At 36.3% G+C, this 19772-nt stretch overlaps 1 protein-coding gene across 1 annotated transcript in view; it reads right to left on the reverse strand.

Annotated features, from left to right (window-relative positions):
• The window catches only part of LOC142533035 (intermembrane lipid transfer protein VPS13), an 80255-nt gene that overhangs the window by 52403 nt on the left and 8080 nt on the right, over positions 1–19772 (reverse strand). The window contains exons 7-13 of the mRNA XM_075639625.1: positions 16196–16264; positions 15736–15797; positions 7069–7276; positions 3703–3771; positions 3528–3607; positions 3000–3149; positions 1046–1109 (exon numbers count right to left, since the gene is read on the reverse strand). Of these exons, the coding sequence (XP_075495740.1) occupies positions 1046–1109; positions 3000–3149; positions 3528–3607; positions 3703–3771; positions 7069–7276; positions 15736–15797; positions 16196–16264 (702 nt within the window). The remainder of the gene's footprint in view (positions 1–1045; positions 1110–2999; positions 3150–3527; positions 3608–3702; positions 3772–7068; positions 7277–15735; positions 15798–16195; positions 16265–19772) is intronic.

Consider the following 19772-nt stretch of genomic DNA (forward strand, 5'->3'; position numbering starts at 1 on the left):
GTAATCTTTTACGGGTATTAGACACGGTTAGGTTGGAGCGGGGCACGGATGATTTTAGAGTTTGGATCGGGGACTCTTTCGGGTTTTTTTCTGTTCGGTCTTTCTATGATTCTTTCTTCCCGGTTCAATTTTCCCTTTATTCATGTATTACTATAATATTTGGAAGATATCGGTCCCGCACAATGTTCAAGTCTTCTCGTGGATAGTGGCTTTGGGGAAACTGCCCACTTGCAATTCGTTGCAAAAAAAGGTCTAGCTGAGCATTATGCCCTCAATGGTGTAGTTTATGCCGGAAACATGAGCAGAATCAAGACCACCTTTTGTTGCATTGTTCTTTCTCGACTGGAATTTGCACAAAAGTACTACAAGAGCTGGGTTTGGACTGGACCTTTCCAAGAAAAGCCCGGGACTTGTTTCTCATGAGACAGTGTTTCACACCGGGAAAAGGAATAAAAGCTTTTGGTATCTGGTAGTTCACGGCATTTTTTGGTCGATATGGTTGGAGATGAACAATAGAATACTCACAGATTCAGCGGAGTCTTTGGACGACGTATGGGCGAAGATCAAATTCAAGGTTGCGACTTTGACCACGAAATTGCCGGAATTTAACCACTTATTTATTTCTGATTTGGTTAAGGATTGGAAGTTTGTATGCTGCTGATATTAGTTTAGAACTGTTTTTCTTATTTCAATATGTAAACATGAATTGTGGATTACTTTCCTTTGCAATCCGGCCTACTATCTTAATAATTTTTAGTTTCATATCAAAAAAAAGAAACTTTAAAATCATAGAGTTCAATGGCATCCTTCGATTCCCAACAGAAAATATGAGAAAAAAGTAGAATTTAAATGGATAGAATTACACGGAATAATCTTATTGACCAGTAAATATTAGAAAAGAGGGATTAAGAAGTAAAACTCAGGGCCTGTAATGCTATTATACAGTGAATCATCTTTACCTATAGATTTACTATATGTAGCTGCAAATCTTCGGTATAAGCTAAAGATCACAGGACATAAATTCCAATACAAGAAACTGTCTCACCTCATCATGCCGAAGGCTTTTCAACTTCGTCTTGTACAGGTTCACATACTTTCGGCGAGAGTTGCTGTCATTACAAAGTCAAACATGAGTATCAATATTCCAACTTGAGGAAGAAAAGAAAATCAGAAACATTATAATTGCAATCGTGTGTCAGTCTATCACGGAACAGTGGCAGGATTTTACATACAATGAACACATTTAGCTTCACATAAAGAAATGGAATAAAGTAAAAATAATATATCTACTGAAAATATACCCAGTTGACGTTTCTCACTTTTACTCATAAAACCTTATTTTCTCACGGTCGATGTTCTGGTTCATTTCCAGTATAAAAAGAGGTACTGATCAAAACAACTAGGCACCTGATGTAAATATACATATTATATAGGCACATTGATACATAGAACTGCATTACTTAATTCACGCTGTGGGGAATCTGTTAATGTGTTTGTGTTTCTATGTTAATAGGTAAGAATGTAGGTAGGTGAATGAGAGCCCTAGAAGCACCAAAAAGGGAAGCCTCAACCAAGTAAGATTCTCCTAAATCAACTTCATAGCCAACTGTAACTGTTATAATTCCACAAATGATAAATGAACAAACCAGAAAGGAAATGTAATTTGTATTGAATTGATATAATGAAATGGAAATGCATTGAATGAAAAAGAAAGACCCTGAGTTTCCTCTGTACAAATATCCCATACTCTCCCTAGCTAATAGCTAGAACTAATAGCCAGTCCTTACGTAAGAAAAATGATTGTAACAAACAGGATACCTAATTAACTCTCTCTCACTCTCATATATTCTTCGCCCTCTGTTCATGGGCCTTCAAATTCCTTCTAGTAAACTTGTTTGATAATGGGCCTGCTATCTTCCCTTGTTGGGCCCATTTCCTTTGGACTAACACTCACCTCCACAATTGTTTTCCAGCTTCCACCATAAGTTAGCAAAACAAATGCCATAATATAGTCTTAGCTTGCAATATCATGCTTGTCCAAATATACTTGTTTTGTATATTTCGTTATATATATATTTTTTTAATGAATAACACCATTAAAATAAGGTAAAAAGAGTTTTGTACTTTTGTACAAGTACATTGGGCATCCTCAGAAAATAGCAAATATCGAACCAATAGAACCAACGATACGTTGATAAATAATTGATACAACTGCATCTTATGTCCAGGTAGGCCATGATTTAAGTACCTTTGATATGGACTGCGTAAAATTAACACAAATAACTCAACTATTTGAGTCACTTTTCTAATTATTGATCGAAAGCTAGCATATGAAGATTTGCTGCTATAGCTGTTGGGACCCACTGACCATTCTGACAAATATCAAAATAAATTCAATACTATTCAGTCAAACTTTACAAAATGTGATGAAAGAGATATGCTTAGTATCTTAATCTTTATCAAAGAATGACCTTGAAATCCATTCATGAATAGATGGAGGACATGTTTCCAACTTTAAATTGTCTTGAGTAAATGAACACTGCATGTGAGATGAATTCTGTAACTGTGAAGTTTGCATCATTATAAAAATTACTGATTTTTCTAAGTCTTGGTAGTGGAATCACCGAAGTCCACATCTGAAACAATTAATTCGACCCTTTCTTTTTGCGTCAACTTGCTACATCACCCCCGCAAGTCAATAAAAAACTAGAAAGTCTACAGGCATAATTCAAAAATTAATTGGCAAAATAGTTATCAAGCAGAAGGTTCATTCTGAATGGAGAAAATCGAAATAAGTAGCGTGCAATTTTAAGGCCTTCATATGAAAAATAACATGAAAGAACTGCAGGGAAAGTGAACAAATCTGTAAGACAAAAGGTAAATCAAATTTGCACAATCACACAGATTGAACAACACAATACTAAATAAAGATACAGATGGGTTTTTATCTAGTTTTCAGCATTCTGGCGGATAAAACGATTTTTTGTAAATCAACTTACAGCCTCTCGCCAAAGTACTTCCAAGAAGTTTTCCTCAACTTCTTTCGAATATCAGAAAGAACAGATTCTTGAGCATACCACCACCACGCTCTTTGCCATCCTTCGAGTCTTTTCTCCAAAGGGAACCACCAAGGACGATAACGCCCATATCTACATTAATTAAATTGAACAAAGACATTCAGTGACATCCACATCTTATAAATATTGTCATAGCTTAACTTGCCCATAGCAAATACTATGATAAAATAAACAGGATCCAGTATCAAATGAAAGAAAAAGTAAAAAAAATAACACATCCACACTGTCATCAAGGCATTCGGGAATTAAGATAGTGGAAACCAAATTTTCATCACACAGCCAGCTAACAGTATCTGCATCATCAAATTTTTTTCACATAAAAACATTTTGACATTAACCAATAAAAAAAGGAAAGAATTTTCAACATGATTATGGTTTCACAAAGCATTATCATAAGCCTCTGCTAAATCAAGCACCAAGACCTAATATAACAGACTATACAGAACTTACATCTCTCTCAATCGACATAAAGACAGATAATCGTAGATAGACAAGATCTGCTGCAACTGAACCTCATTCATTGATATTGCCTGTCAAAGACAGTTAAAACATCAATCAACATGTTTATCTCAAAGATGAGTAAGAACTTATCGTCTGAAAAAAGGATGTAGAACACTTATTTCACCATGCTGGAAAGCTCAATATTGATAGCATACTGTGGAGCATCCTTTAATAGCTTTCCTGATCTTTTTACCTACATGAGGATAGCTGCAAACTGAAGTAACTGAGATATAGATGATAGCTATATCAATTCGCAGAGTTTGTTATAAGAAAGCTACCTATCAGACCAGGATAAGAGAAACTATTGTTTCTTACAATCTAAGGGGCATGGATGCCTTGGAGAGGATAAGAGAAACCATTGTTTCTTACAATCTAAGGCGCATGGATGCCTTGGAGCTTAAGCGCAAGGCACAAGGAGAGATGTGCGCTTCATTGAAGCAAGGCGCACTGATAAATAAAATCTAAAATATATATATATAAAATAATTTGTCATGAAGCATCCAAAATATATTTGCACGATAGAAAAATAATAATAATATAAATAAAATCTTGAATAGTTTCAACAATAATATTCTAATGCATCACATTAGTTCTCAAAAATCCTCTCAATGTACTTCATTTTTTTCCAATTAACTCAAATCTATTGGCATTTGAACTTGTATTACACACTCGACATTGCTGATAATATATTTTCAATAATGTACGTGAATCATTGCGTGAGGACCCAAATTTTGTTTAACCAAAATCTTAAGTTCAATTTCACATAGGAAAACCAGCGGAGGAGCCAGTAGGAGATGCATAAGGAAAAGGATAACAAATAAGCAAGCCAAAAGAGACAAGTGGCTGGTAGAGACATGAGGATGGTATGGACAAGTACGGCAGAAAGATTACCGACTCCGACACTAGCACGTGATGACCATGTGTGTACATCACATCTACAGCATTAGCTTTCTATGAGTAAATATGTGATTGTAAGTGAACTCAGGTAAACATGGACAAGCGGAGTTTTGAACAGTATCTTGAAATGTAATAACAAGTAAGCACTTAAAACCATTAGGGTTTATTTTTCTAAAGTTTCTTAAGCAGATAGTCCAAAGTCTGTAAAATCTTGTGAAAATAGCTTTTTTTTGTAACAACCACCTAAATGCTATGCTTTGACAAGAAAAGTTCTAGTTACTTTTAAAACCATATATGCAATTCCAAGCAGTGTTTTAAACATATTTTGCATAATAAGGTGTTGTCTGGTGCTCAGATATTATTATAAGTTCTGTAGAGAATTAAAATGTTCAGAACGTCAATGGCGATTTAATGCCTATTTAAAACTCGTAGTGATGAGTGTAATTCCGTCTATATATTTTTTTTTTGAGACCAAGTAAAACAAGCACATGTCTAACCCATGGTAAAGAAGGGCGTATTCACTATACACCCTCTCAATAAGTAGATTGAGACAAATATTCATGACATTATCAATTGTGAAATAAGGAGCCAACATAAAATTAGTATCGTATACCAATGTTTATGTTCTACTCAGTTGTGTTTTTTTCCTGATATATTCAGTTTTAAGCCGTTATAATACGTACTTTGAAAAACTAATTGTTTTTTGAAAACTAATAGTTTTAAGCAACCAGATATTTTGAGTTTCTAAATTTGAAACTCAACCTCTTTCCTTAAATATGTTTGTATTTTAGATATGTTGTTAGAGAAGCAAAAATAAGCTTTAATGCAATATGCTTCAAAGCATCCGTTCTGAGATTGACAATAGAAGCTGTTTTTGTTGTCAAAAAAAAAAAAAACAAAGATAACACCAGCTATCGCTTAGCAATGAGATGTGAGACGACGTGCTAAGGAACGTTGGACATACAGTAGTCTTGATTTTGGAGGAGTACAAATCCCATTATGTAATAATCCATTTGATGTACAAAGATTCATTTTTATGTACTAATATTTCAAATCTTATTACTGTTTGTATTTAAAAAATGCTCAAAGGCACCTCAACCATTCCGTTCAATGTGTTGCATATTGTATCTGCTACTCATTCGATTGAGAGAGATTTGGTTGAGTTTATATAAATAAAAGTCGGTTTCATTTTGTATACAGTATTTTCAATCTTGCTCGAGATTAGGCATGCACAGATTTGGGATGCCGGTATCGGCAAGGCGCCACAGCTAGATCTAAATTGAATCAAAAAGTTAAATATGTTCTACGAGAACTTGAGATAAATAAAATGAGAGGACTGGCATTTTAATAAAATATTATTAAAATCATGCTTCTTGCAGCTTGATTGATGATGGGACGCGGAAGACCCCAAAGAAGCGGTGCAGTTTTTGGTGAGTTTGCTTTTTCTCTTATGTATAGAGTTCCAAAGCCATACAAAGTTTGAGCGGCGGTGGGAATGAAAGCTTGGGTAGAGCTTCAAAATTATCGAAGAACGGTAGGTAATGAACAGCGAGAACATATTCTATAGATCAATGTGTATATGAGAGAACATTTGGGATAATGTTAGGTTGGAGGTGGGTGCAATGGACTTCAGGGTTAGGGAAAGGGATTCTTCAGGGACCTTCCCTATTAAATCTTTCTCTGAGTATTTTTTCCCCGTCAATAATTTTCCTATGTTTTTTTCCCAATCAATAATTTTTTCCTCTGTTCCCTTTCTTTCATTCTATTTGAAAACTACCGATCTCACATAAGATTCGAGTATTCTCATGGAATGTGGCATTGGGAAAATTGCCGACTAGTGATATGTTGTAAAACAGATGACCTTGGTGTGCACTCTACCCGAATTGCTGTTTCCATTGCCGGGATGAGGAGGAGACTCGAGGTCGTTTGCTTTTGCATTGTTCCTAGACGGCTTGTATCTGGTCTAAAACTCTGAATGAATTGGGTTTCGGGTGGGTTGCTCTGAGATGCGCGTGATATGTTTGTTGTAATTACAGATTGTCATATTGGGAAGAGAGGTGGTACTTTTTGGAACGTGGCAATACATTGTATTTTCTGGTCGATCTGGTTGGAGCGAAACTGAAGGAACTTCGATAATTGAGTGGAGTCGACTGAAGAATATTGGGAAAATATCATATTTATGGCTGTGGTTTGGACTAGGAAACTTTCAGATGTTAAGCATTCATCGATTTCATATTTGGTTAGGGATTGGAGCTCTGTTTGTTGACGTTGTGATCCAATCGTTTTTATCCTTTTAGCACTTGCAAATATCTTGTCCGCCTTTTTGTAAACTTTTTCCTTCTTTATCATAAATAACATATTGTTTCTAATAATAAAATATATATGTGTACCAACAAGTTCCAGTTCACATGGCAACAATTTCAAACTAGGATTGTGGGAAGTTTAACCTTATTTATTAACAATCATATATTTATAAATTGCAGCACCTCAAATTAATTTGTGTAATATCCAATATCAACATTATTACGCAATGATGCTCAAAATGCATAGCAAGGTTTATCTTGGACAGTAAAACAAGGGGAAATATGCTCACCGATAGGGACAATGACACATTTAGCGGAGCCAACATAGAGGAACACTTGTGAGCATCAAAACTTTCGCCTTCATTATTCTTGGAATCCATCACAATCTGCCTACTTAAATCATTATTTCCTTGAAAAGTACTGCAATAAAGTTCTAAACCTTGAATTTCAATCCATTTGTTGACTTGACCACTTTTAGCTTTCACAGCAGCAGCAGATCTGAATGGTTATACAAGTATCAAAATGCCAATTCATGCATTGCACGATAAATTCTGAAAGGAAGTGAAATTAGATGGTACAACAAGTGTATTTCAATCCATTTACATGGCCATCTTAACTTAAGCTTCGTACTCAGGAAAAGAATGATTTCAATTCTCAAGTCTTTTAACTAGAAAAAAATGTAAATAATCCACTCGCACTTAAATTGTTTTCATCGATAAGAAACAAATTCAGTAATAAAAAAAGGTACAATTTTGGAGTTGTAAAATTAAATATTAAAAAAATCCTCCAAAATACTTTCAAAAATAAAATCTAATCACCCAACTTAAGTACAATATGTTCATAAAGAGAACTTGACTGTTGATCTAGATCATTACAGGTTGTCATCAACCATGCAATGTAATAAATTGGGTTCTTTAAGACCTTTGCATGGTTAAACTGCATCTCCTGTGAATGTGTCAACAATTTTAAATTATCCCCCTTTGAAACCTGAATTTCATCAAATCTCAATCAAAAACACCCCATGAATCTAATAGAGACAAAAATGTCATTCATAACTTCATCATACACTCTTTTTTTTATAGGAAGCACATTTTATTAATTGATAATTTTAGTGATTACAATTAGCGGATAAGTAATCCGCTCGAATTAAAGTAAATAAAACCAAACTACAACCCCATAATCACGACAATACAAATTTCCAATCCCGAACTAAATCTGAGATACAAAGATGTTGATATTCCGGCTGTATCGTCGACCAACTCGCAACCCTGAAATTTATTTTATCCCAGACTTCGTCTACTGACTCCGACTTCTCTTCAAATATTCTTGTACTCCTTTCCAACCAAATGGACCAGAATATACAATGAACAATCATAAACCAGAATCTCATATGCTTTCTTCCTGTTTGCAAACTTGGTTCCATAATAAACATCTCCTTCGCTTTTTCCGGGAAAGCCCATACCAAGTCCAACTCTTCCAGTGTTTTTAGCCAAATGTTTGATGAAAAGGAACAATGAAGTAGTAAATGGTCCTGACTTTCCTCATTTCTGCGACACAAACAACACCATTGTGGACTTAATACACAGGCCGGCCATCTTGTAGAGAAAGATTAAGCACGTCGATGCAAGGACATGATGACTTCAACGCAAACAAAACGCCATGCTTCCGCATGACCAGGAGTCTGACATTATAATAGATCCAAATGCCACAACCTCTTCAATTCCAGGTAATATTCCTGAGCCACTTTCTATTAAATCAAATTCTCTGGCTCCTTTAGATCTTCCTATGGCTCTTTGAAAAGCTGTCAGGCATGTACTTTTAACAACTGGTGTCTAACCATGTGCCTTACAAAAGCCAATCTAAATCATATTACAGCTTTATCTCAGAATTAAATAATGTGGATATTCCTAACACTGTAAAGGAAGCTTTAAATGTTACAGAATGGTAAAAGGCTATCATTGAGGAGGTGAATGCCTCAGCGAAAAATAAAACATCAGAGATAACATTAGTGCCTCAAGGGAAACAAATTTGGAGTGGCCGCTACATCAATTGGACTTAAAAACCATAGGCTTAGAAGAACAGGTTTATAAGGGTTAAAAGTAAAGAGTACAAGACACTTATTTGTAGAGTTTTATCTTCCTAGTTCAATCGAACAAGGAGTCTTCTCCGAGAGTCTGGATCAACAAAAGTTTGAATACAATTATTGATTTATCTAACTATTTGAACTTCGACACAAGTCCTCAAAGCCAAGTTTGTGAAGTGCCTTAGTCAATATATCAGTTGTTTGCATGCGAGTGGGGAAGTAGCTGATATCAACAACTTTATTCTCAATCTTCTCGTTTATAAATGTCAATCCACTTCATTGTGCTTTGTGCGACCGTGGTGCAGAGGATTCTTGGTTACGCTTATAGCAGCTTGATTGCCGCAACTTAATTCTGCAGGTCGTCCATCCTCAAGTTTAACTCAGCGAGAAGTCTTTTCAGCCATATTTCTTCGCATATTCCATGAGATAGAGCCTGATATTCAGTCTTTGCGCTGCTTCGTGTTATCATGGGTTGCTTCATACTTCTCCAGATTACCAAATTCTCCCACACGAACGTACAATACCCTGATGTAGACCGCCTATATGCGTGAGATCCAGCCCAATCGGCATCGATAATACACTTTGATTTCTCGTGCCGAGGATTTTTTGAAGAAAAGTCCTTTACCTGGATTCATTTATAGGTATCTCATAATTCGGTATACAGCATCCATGTGGTTTTTTGCAGGTTAGTTCATGAACTGGTTGACAACGCTTACGACAAACCCAATGTCAGGACGCGAATGTGGGAGATAGATTAGTTTTACGGATTTGTGCAGAGTAATGCATCCATTTTTAAGGAATTTTAACGTTGAAATCTCAAGCATTTAAGGATGTAAACATAGGAGCATTTAAAACACTTGACAATTTGAGCATCAACTTGCTCAGTCGATGTGCCCATCATCAAGCACTGTTAATTAGATATAATGATATATCAGATCATTAAGGATCATATGTGTTGTTTAATTCACTCATTATTTGTATTTTTTTTTTATCAGAAACTATGAATTCATTATAATAATTATAATTTAGGTTACAAAGCAAGTGGATGAGTGATCCACAATCCACCTCATGAGATAAGACTACAAATCTTCATAAGCAAATAAAACATCAATCCCTAACTAGGTCGGATAAAAGAAAATGCTGAAACATGGGTATGGTAAGTGTCCATCTCGCTACTCTGAATCTGATCTTCTCCCATAAATCCTCCCAAGAGTCTTCCGTGTCGTTGAAAATTCTGTTATTGCGCTCCATCCATGTCGACCAAAATATACAATGAACAATAATGCTCCAGAAATTCCTAAGGCCCTTCCCAGTGAGATATCCATGCTCCATAGGAAACATGTCTTTCGAATTTTGAGGAAAAGTCCACTCGAATCCCAAGTGTTGCATAACCTTGATCCAAATACGTCTCGTAATAGAACAATGTATCAAGAGATGATCTTGATACTCCTCATATTCCTTGCACAAAATGCACCACTGTGGACATAGAGCATGACTTTCTTTTTTGCAAATTATCACAAGTTTGCAATTTTCCCAACGCCACTATCCAAGAAAACACCTTCACCTTTTGTGGTATTGGTACTTTCCATATGTTATTTAATAAGGGAAAGAAGGGGTATTAATACTCGGAAAAAATGAAGAGTAAAGAGAATTAACAGAAAAAACACCCGAGGGACTCCTTAACCAAACCCTAACGTCCACAAAACCCACACTCAAAGATGATGACTCTAATACCCCCATAAGAGAAGTGAATTCTCCCAACTCGATGTTATTCAACCCTCTTCTGAACCGCACATCCCACTGAATGACTGAAAGACCTTGACTAACAGAGACTGAATAGAAATGGTTAATTGGTTTGTTAGGGCACGAAGAGAGAAGAAAAAGATGAGGAAAACACTCTTGGAAAGAACACAGACCCACCCACCTATCCTCCCAAAACCGGATGAGATTCCCTCCCTTAAGCACTGTACCAATCAAGTGCTGACAATGTGAATGAGACCGAGAGATAAACTTCCAAGGGCTTCTGAAAGTGGAGTTCCTTCCCACCCTTATATCCCAACCATTACCAGTAAACCCTGCTGGGTTTCACAATTCGCCAGGTCACTTCCGTTCACAAATTGAATGGCAAAAATTTTTAAAATGGGTCCAATCCTTTTAACTCGCAATTGATGGAAAGATAGGCTACCTCAAGGGTGAAGTACTGCTGTACAGGAGCCAGCAATGAATTTGGAAGAAGGTGCTAGTCGGCCGGCCTAGCGGCCTCAGGGATATAGGACTCTGGTTGTGACTTCGGCTGTGCCGGTCTAGTTGACGAAGAACGTTAAAGATTTCGGCGGTCATGGTTTTCAGGAATTTCCGTAGCCGATGAGATTCTAGGCATGATAAACGACGAAAACGGGAGAAAATGTGTTAAGAAGAGGATGAATGAAAATGGCAAGAATCAGTGGCGGCTAGGGCAAGAAATAAATATATCAGTTTCATTAATTTTGCGCCAAATTAATGAATTATAAATGGATCTAATCCCCAATAACTAAAATATTAAACATATTTCCTATTATTTATCATTAATAACATATTTATTACTTGTTATCATGAACTCGACTAGTCCCTGCCTAGGCAGCCTAGGCGCTGGTCTAGCATACGACTAGCGCCTAACGAATTTTAGAACCTTGTTTCCACCTTTGCATGGTCAAGAATCTAATCCGGAGCCAAACCTGAAAATTACCGAGCCCGACACTTGAGGTATCAATTCTGAATCTTTACTCGCCATTGCCCTTAGGAAAGGTATTAGATCTTGCAGTCAACATCTTTTTTCAAATTTTGTGTCATGCCAAAACCTGCCCTCATCATATCATTATTTCATCTCACAATTGTCTAGTGTAGATGCACCTAAGTCTATACAAGAAGCACTAAAGGTTCCTAAATGGAAAAGAGCTATTACGAGGAAATAGAGGCTATGGAAAAACATGGGATGTGGGAAAAAGTTCACTTACCTGAAGAAAAAGTTGTAGTCGGCTATAAATGGGCATTTACAGTAAAGTTCCACTCAGATGGGACATTAGAATCATACAAAGCTTGACTGGTTGCAAAGGGGTTCACACAGACGTTCGGGTTGAGTACCAATTAACCTTCGCACCAATAGCAAAATTGAACACCAGCTGTGTTCTCCTCCCATTAGCTGCAAAATTTAGCAAGGCGCATAAGCGCCATGGAGCCTGAGGCGCGCACCTTACTGAAGCAAGGCGCACGTTTTAAAATTTTTAAAAAATATTTATGTTAGAATAAATATATTAAAATATGAAATAATTAAATCACAATGTCACTCAAGACAAAAAATAATTAGTAAGTTCATAGTAATTACTGACGTTATTAAAATTTTTCAATCATCCCCAAATCAAGTTCGTCTTCTTCCATCGTCATCAGAGTCCCCAGAACTTTCAGACTTGTATTCTTCTTGGTCTTCATAATTTTCTTGATCAACATCAGTTTCTTCTTCTTCTTAATCCAAAAGATGTAAAATCGGTCTTTTTCTGGTTGTTTTAGATGTAGATGTCCTCACATCGTTCTTCTGTTCAGCGCTTTTTCTTCTGATTCCAACGTTGGAGCGTTGGGTTGCTAGGCTTTGGGCTTTTTGTTTTAAACAAATAATTAAAAAATATGCGCTGAAGCGCGTCTAAGTGAACTTCCAAGGCTAGTCCAGGAAAGCGTCTGGGCTCGTCTTATTGAATCGTTGCGCCTAGGATCAGGGTCCTTGCCTGATGGCGGCGAGAGCAGAGAGGCGAGAGGCACTCGCCTTTGACAACTATGCACTATATCAACTGGACATGAAGAATGACTTTATTAATCGAGAATTAGAAAAAGAGGTTTATATGGATGCACCTCCTGGTTTTGGAAATAATTTTGAAGATAAGGTTTGTAAGTTGAAAAAGTCCCTCTAAGGACTAAAGCAACCCCATGTGCTTGGTCTGAAAGATTTACAAAGTTTATCAAAAAAAAAAGGTACAATCAAGGTCAATCTGATCATATGATGTTTATATGACAAACAAAATGTGGGAAAATAGCTTTCTTGATTGTATGTGTTGATGACATAATACTCACTGGAATGATGGCAAAGAAATATGCAGGTTGAAGAAAAGTCTGGCATCAGAGTTTGAAATAAAAGACTTGGGTCCCTTGCGCTATTTCATGGGAATGGAGGTTGCCAGGTCAAGAAAAGGAATTTCGGCGTCAAAAAGAAAGTATGTGTTGGATCTTTTAAAAGAGACATGGATGATTAATTGAAGGCCCAGTGATACACCCATGGATCCAAATCGGAAGTTAAGAGAAATATCAAATGGTGTTCCTGTGGACAAGAGTCGATATCAACGTCTTGTACGGATTTCATCTATTTGTCCCATACAAGACTTGATATTACACATGTTGTGGGAGTTGTGAGTTGATACATTCATATACCATATGAAGAACACTTGGGAGCAGTGTATAAAATCCTGAGATACTCAAATTCTCCTGGGAAAGATTTGTCATTCAAGAAAAATGATCAAATAAGCTTGGAAGCATTTACTGACGCGGATTGGGCAAGATCGGTTTCTGATAGGAGATCAACATCTGGTTATTGCACCTTTGTGTGGGGAAACCTTGTTACTTGGCGAAGCAAGACACAAAATGCAATTGACTGGAGCAGTACAGAAGCTGAGTTTCGAGCCATGGTAGATGGAGTGTGTGAAGTGCTATGGATAAAGGGAATTCTTGAAGAGCTGAAACTCAAAGTTATCAGCTATAAGTGTTGCAAACAATCCTGTCCAGTATGATCATACAAAACACATTGAGATTGACTGGAATTTTATAAAAGAGAAGTTTGAAAATGGAACTATTTGTATGCCATTTGTTACCTCATAATGACAAATAACTGATGTGCTAACAAAAGGCCATTTCAGACCCAAATTTGAAGCATTCATTGACAAGTTGGGCATAGGCATGATCAATATCTATGCCCCATATTGGAGGAGGGTGTAGAAACAGAGATTTATCTATTTATAGGTAGATAGGATTGATTTATATTTTTTTGTATTTTTTCATATCACTAGGTTGGTGGAGATAATTACGGGTCTAATGTAATATGTTGAACACCTTTGTTTTGTTTTCATAATCAGAGAAATCAAATAACTTTTCTCATTCCACTCTACAGTAACTATCAGATAGTTATATCTGAACAGATTTGTGAGATTTGTGAATACTATAGGTGGACCCAACTGAAGTGGGATGTACAAGTTGTTGTATTCTCCGAAATTTCTAGGGATATCTTCCTGCAAAGGAAGGAGGGGTGTCAAAGGATTTCCTTTAAACTTCCTTGAACAAATATGGACTTATTTACATTATAGCATTTTTATTATTACTTGATTACCCATCAGCTTAGCCTTTCACTGATATTCTTTCTGCACATCATTAAAATCATTTTAAAGTTATCTATGAAGCCCAGCTAATTGAGAATCCTTATTTCAAATTTTCAATAGCTAACCTAGCTGAAATCAAGCTTGCTGTTTGCAAAATCTCAAAATTTTCAGTGGTGTTTAATCAACCTTTTTCTAACCCCCTACCGATCTTAACGGTAAGTCTCAATTTGTGATTTTGTTGATGAGTCCATCTGAATAAAATTCACTGATTATGTTCAATAGATCACATTTTATGAGATCCCAATTCCCAACCTTCTTGAAAGATCGATCTCAAGAGTGAACACGCCGAGCTATAATCTCTTATTGCCATAAAATTGAATATTGCCCCTTGTAAAAAAATGTTTCTCCAGCTCTTCTGCTTGAATTGAGGAGGTTGGGGTCCTCTTTTAAGCCCTAGACACCTAAGAAACTCCTACCTCGTAAGGAATATAGTCATTTGGTAAAACTCTACCAGAACTTCTAAAGTAATCACCTTAATATATCATTGTCTAGGCCTTTCTATTAATTATAAATAGTTTCGATTTAGCATCTACATCCTTACACAAACTAAACTTGAATTCGATTTCACGGCTCCAACTTTATTAAATACCAGTTTGTTCCGTTATGTTTTCAACTAGATTATTTTCCAAGCATGCTCCTAACTAAGATCCATCAACCCTTCTTTTCTACAAAGACAGGATATTTCCCAAGAATGTCCTCTAACCTGATTCTATTGAGATTGAAATGATTCTTACTTCCAAATAAGACCTTGTCCTAAGTTATTCATCATAATCCATCTTGGGCAGTCTAGAAAACAAACTTAAAAACTTTGAATACTCCAAGCGCATATTCTATAATCTGAAAGAAGTTGGTCCCCACTTGGCAATAGATAAATAATCGAGGATATATCTAACAACTTTTTGTCTAATCAAGCCATACATCTCTATAAAATGGTAAGCATCAAAACTCGATAAATGGTATCATATTTACAATTCGAATGGTTAAATGTGCATTATGAAGTGGGCATTTATAGTTCTAGTTTACTATCAACTAATTAAATATTCTAATAAAGATCATTTCTTATAAAATATATATATATATTCTCATGCATCTGGTGATTCATAGACTATTTGGCTACGTTATTTTAATTAATGTTGGGACTTTGTAAGATAAGGTAGAGAACACTTCTCAAATTATGTATAGTTCTATGGCTTCAACTTTCAATCGTTTCTTTTCCTACTCGATGGCTTTGTTCTCCAAAATTATGATCTTGCGGTTCTCATAATATACTTCTAGGAGTAACAAAACATTAAATAATTTTTCAATTCAGAATATGCTAGAAACTTAACTTCCCCGTAAATGAGGAGAAAGTACAAGCCACGTGATACAAAAAATTGAACAAGTAAAATAGGAGGCAACAAGATCAAGAGCATAAGAAACAATACCCATTAACAATTTGTTTCATAATCGTCAAACTGGAAAACTTCAAACCAAATAGAACTTCTTCCTGAAAAAATCCAGAATGTAGAATAAATATACTTTCCTTAATTTTTCAATAAAGTATACCGAAATCTTGGGAAAAATTCAACAGCATAACACCAATATCTTGTAAAAAAATTTAACATCATGGTGACGAGATCATAACAACAACTCCCGAAGCAAGAGACCCAAGAAACACACATCCGTAGGAAAACAACTTCAATGCCCTTCATATTTTTAATATGCGAGGAAGAAATGCTAGATAGGGTAATCTTTAAAGCAAATATTTTTGTTCAAAAGATAATTGTTTGGGGAATAGATGAAGCAACAAAGGTATAAGTTACAACCTTCAAATACTTATAATAACACAAAATTTCATCAACATCAAGTACACGAACAAAATTTTAGGAGTGGAAGCAAACATACCCTTGCAGTTAGTGAATCAAGATAGAGAACATGAACATTTCTGATCGACAATTGAATGCTATCAAGAATCTGGTCAGGAAGCATGAGGCAGCAGAGAAAAGAGCCCCGGTTAGGTAAAATCTACTGCATTATACTAGTTATACATACTGATTAAAATTTATCTTCTTTCCCACAAAAAGTACTATGTCTGCTTCCAGTGGTGCAGGACATGACTGATGCCACTATTTATAGGGATTTCAATCATGTGGGGCAAAAATCAAATTTCATCAACGCCTAAAGAAAGTACTGCCTATTTGATTACAAAACTCATAATATCACACAACAAAAAGCATACCCAAGTCATCATTAAAAAATTAGGCCATGCAAAGACAAATATGTGACTACAAAGTACCTATTAATTTGGCAAAAGCCATGATAATCCTTGTACTTCCTAGCTACAACAAACTTTTGAAGACAAGATCAAAAGAGATCAACTCAAAATAATTACAATCTACTGTTCCTACCTATAAATCTAGATGTCATCGGCACAAGAAAATGTGGCATCAATTTTTTTTGGAAAGAATAACCATCTATCATCATTCAAACCTATGCTTTTTTATCTAATAAAACAATCAAATTCCTTTGCCACGTGTTTGGATTCTGCATTCCGAAAAATAAAGTGAAAAGAAAAAGGAAATCAATGAAACAGATTTTATTCATATTTTTCTACATAGGACAAAATAAGAAACTAAAAGTATAATTAGCAAAAGAAATACTAAAAATTCGTAATACAAGCATTTCCTTATATTTTCCTTTATGATCAAATAAATGATAATGTCCTCTACAGAGTTATCTCCAATAGATATCATGATACATATAGCTGATTGAAGAAGAGGAGCTCGCATCACATTCGACAAGCGTGATAGAGTAGACTAGGTGACTGCTTGAATAAAGAAAACCATTTGCCATGAGAAGGAGATATGATGTGCACGGATTCAGAAATGGAGGTAGTTGCAGCACTAACAACAAGTGCAAGAGTTAGAATGTAGTGTTTTGTGAGGGAGGGTGTACAGGTAAAGACGAGACAGAAAGAAGGTTAAGGGCAGAAATCGTGTGTATGTTTGTGAGGATAGGCGCATGTGTGAACGCATACAGCAGTCATGAGTTAATGACACCGAGTAAAGAAAGCACGTGGCAGTTTTGTTTAAACAGATACTGCCAAGGCTTGAAAGATCTGCAATAAGATAACATAATGAGGAGATACTGAAAACTGATTTCTTGTAGCTAAGAAGCCAGACAACAACCAGCTTCAAAGACAAGAAATATTACTCGCCCATATGATGAGCTGTCGCATGAATAAGCTGCATAAGAAATCAAACAATGTAACATTAAAGGTTTTATGGATTTTGTTGAGAAAGTTAGTTGTAATTATTATTTTTTTTTATGAGAAACTAAGATTTATTATAATAATAAACGAGTTTACAAATTTAGTGGATGAGCGGTCCACACACCATGCAAATCAAAATCAAAATCCCACAATAAATAGCAATGTCCGAGACCGTCAAATGCTGAAACTGTGGTATGACGACCGTCCAGCTAGCGACTCGGAATTTGATCTTCTCCCATAATTCCTCCCACGAGTCATCTCTATCCCTGAAGATTCTATTGTTGCGCTCCATCCATATAGACCAAAAGATGCACTGGACAACTATGTACCAAAACTTTTGAAGTCCCTTCCCCTTTAGGAATCCCGGTTCCATGAGAAACATTTCTTTCGAACCGCTTGGGAAAATCCATTCAAATCCCAAATGACGGATCACTTTGTTCCAGATTCTAGTTGAAAATGAACAATGCAACAGAATATGATCTTGGTTTTCCTCAGATTCCTAGCATAGAGTACACCACTGGGGTGATAATACAATGCCCGGCCTTCTTTTCTGCACCACATCACAAGTATGCAATTTTCCTAAAGCCACAATCCAAAATAACACCTTTACCTTCAGTGTTATCGGTACTTGCCATATGTTCGAATAGTAAGGGAAAACCTGAAATGAATCAACTAAAAAGAAAGATTCGTAGAGAGATGAGACTGAGAAAACACCAGAAGGATCACCTAACCAAACCCGAACATCCACTAACCCCACACACAGCCTAGCTGAGTCTAAGACCCCTAAAATGTCATCGAACTCTCCCAACTCTATGTTGTTTAACCCTCTTCTGAACCTCACATCCCACTGAACGTTAGACACACCTTGAGAATCGATGATAGAATAAAATTGATTGATTGGCTTGTTAATCGACAATGAAAGACGGTAAAGATTAGGAAAACACTCTTTGAAGGACAACACCCCCACCCACCTATCCTCCCAGAAACGGAGGACATTACCCTCTTTAAGAACCGTGCCAATCAAGTGATAACAAGTCGAGTAAGAACGAGAGATAAACTTCCATGGGCTTCTCAAAGTGGAGTTTTTCGCCAACCTAACGTCGACACCATTATCTTGAATCCCGTAGATGCTTGCTAAAACTTTTTTCCACAAAGAATCTTGTTCCACTACACATCTCCACCACCATTTACCTAAAAGGGCCAAATTTCTCAACCGTATGTTACCCAAACCAAGTCCTCCTCTCTCTTTCGGCTTGCACACTTGTTCCCAACTAACAACATGGGAATGCGTCTCTCCATCGGGTCCATCCCACAAAAAATCCCTCATCAATTTTTCCATAAGCTGTGCCACTCGACTAGGTACTTTGAAAAGGGACATAAAGTAAGTTGACATGGCACTTAGTACCGATTTAATCAATGTCAACCGGCCTCCTCTTGATAGAAATGACTTTTTCCAACTCGCCAATTTCTTTGACATTTTTGAAACCACGGGTTCCTAGAATTCCATTTTCATCGGATTACCTCCCAAAGGTGCCCCAAGATACTTAATTGGCCATTGCTCTTTCTTGCACCCAATTGTTCTTCCCATATTGTCAACATCCTCATCCGAGTAGTTCAAACCCAGAACTGAACTTTTTTCGAAGTTAATTTTGAGTCCCGATTTGCTGCAAAACTCTTTCAATAATGCTACCGCTGCCATCAGATGGCTTTCAGATTGTACAAGGAAGAGCGTATCATCTGCAAACTGGATGTGTGAAATTTCGATTTTATCCCTCCCAACCACAAGTCCTCTTATAACATTATCCGCCTTGGCCTTGTCTACCAACCGTCCCAATCCATCAATCACTAGATTAAACAGAAAAGGAGATAAAGGGTCTCCTTGTCTGAGTCCTCTTTCCGCTTTAAACTTCCCTCTTAGTCTTCCGTTGATAAATATCAAGAACGAGACATTTGAGATGCATCCCTTAATCCACTTCCTCCATTTTTCTCCAAACCCTTTCCTTTTAAGCACAAAATCAACAAATCTCCAATTTACATTATCATAAGCTTTTTCCAAATCAACTTTCAATATCCAGCCTTTTTTCTTTTTTCTTCTATACTCCTCCACAACTTCATTGGCTATTAGACAACAATCAGTTATATGTCTTCCTTTTATGAATGCGCATTGATTTTCCGCAATTGTGTTACTCATTACTACCTTCAATCTGTTTG

Source organism: Primulina tabacum, chromosome 18, assembly GCF_025594145.1.
Source record: "Primulina tabacum isolate GXHZ01 chromosome 18, ASM2559414v2, whole genome shotgun sequence".
Taxonomy (NCBI): Eukaryota; Viridiplantae; Streptophyta; class Magnoliopsida; order Lamiales; family Gesneriaceae; genus Primulina; species Primulina tabacum.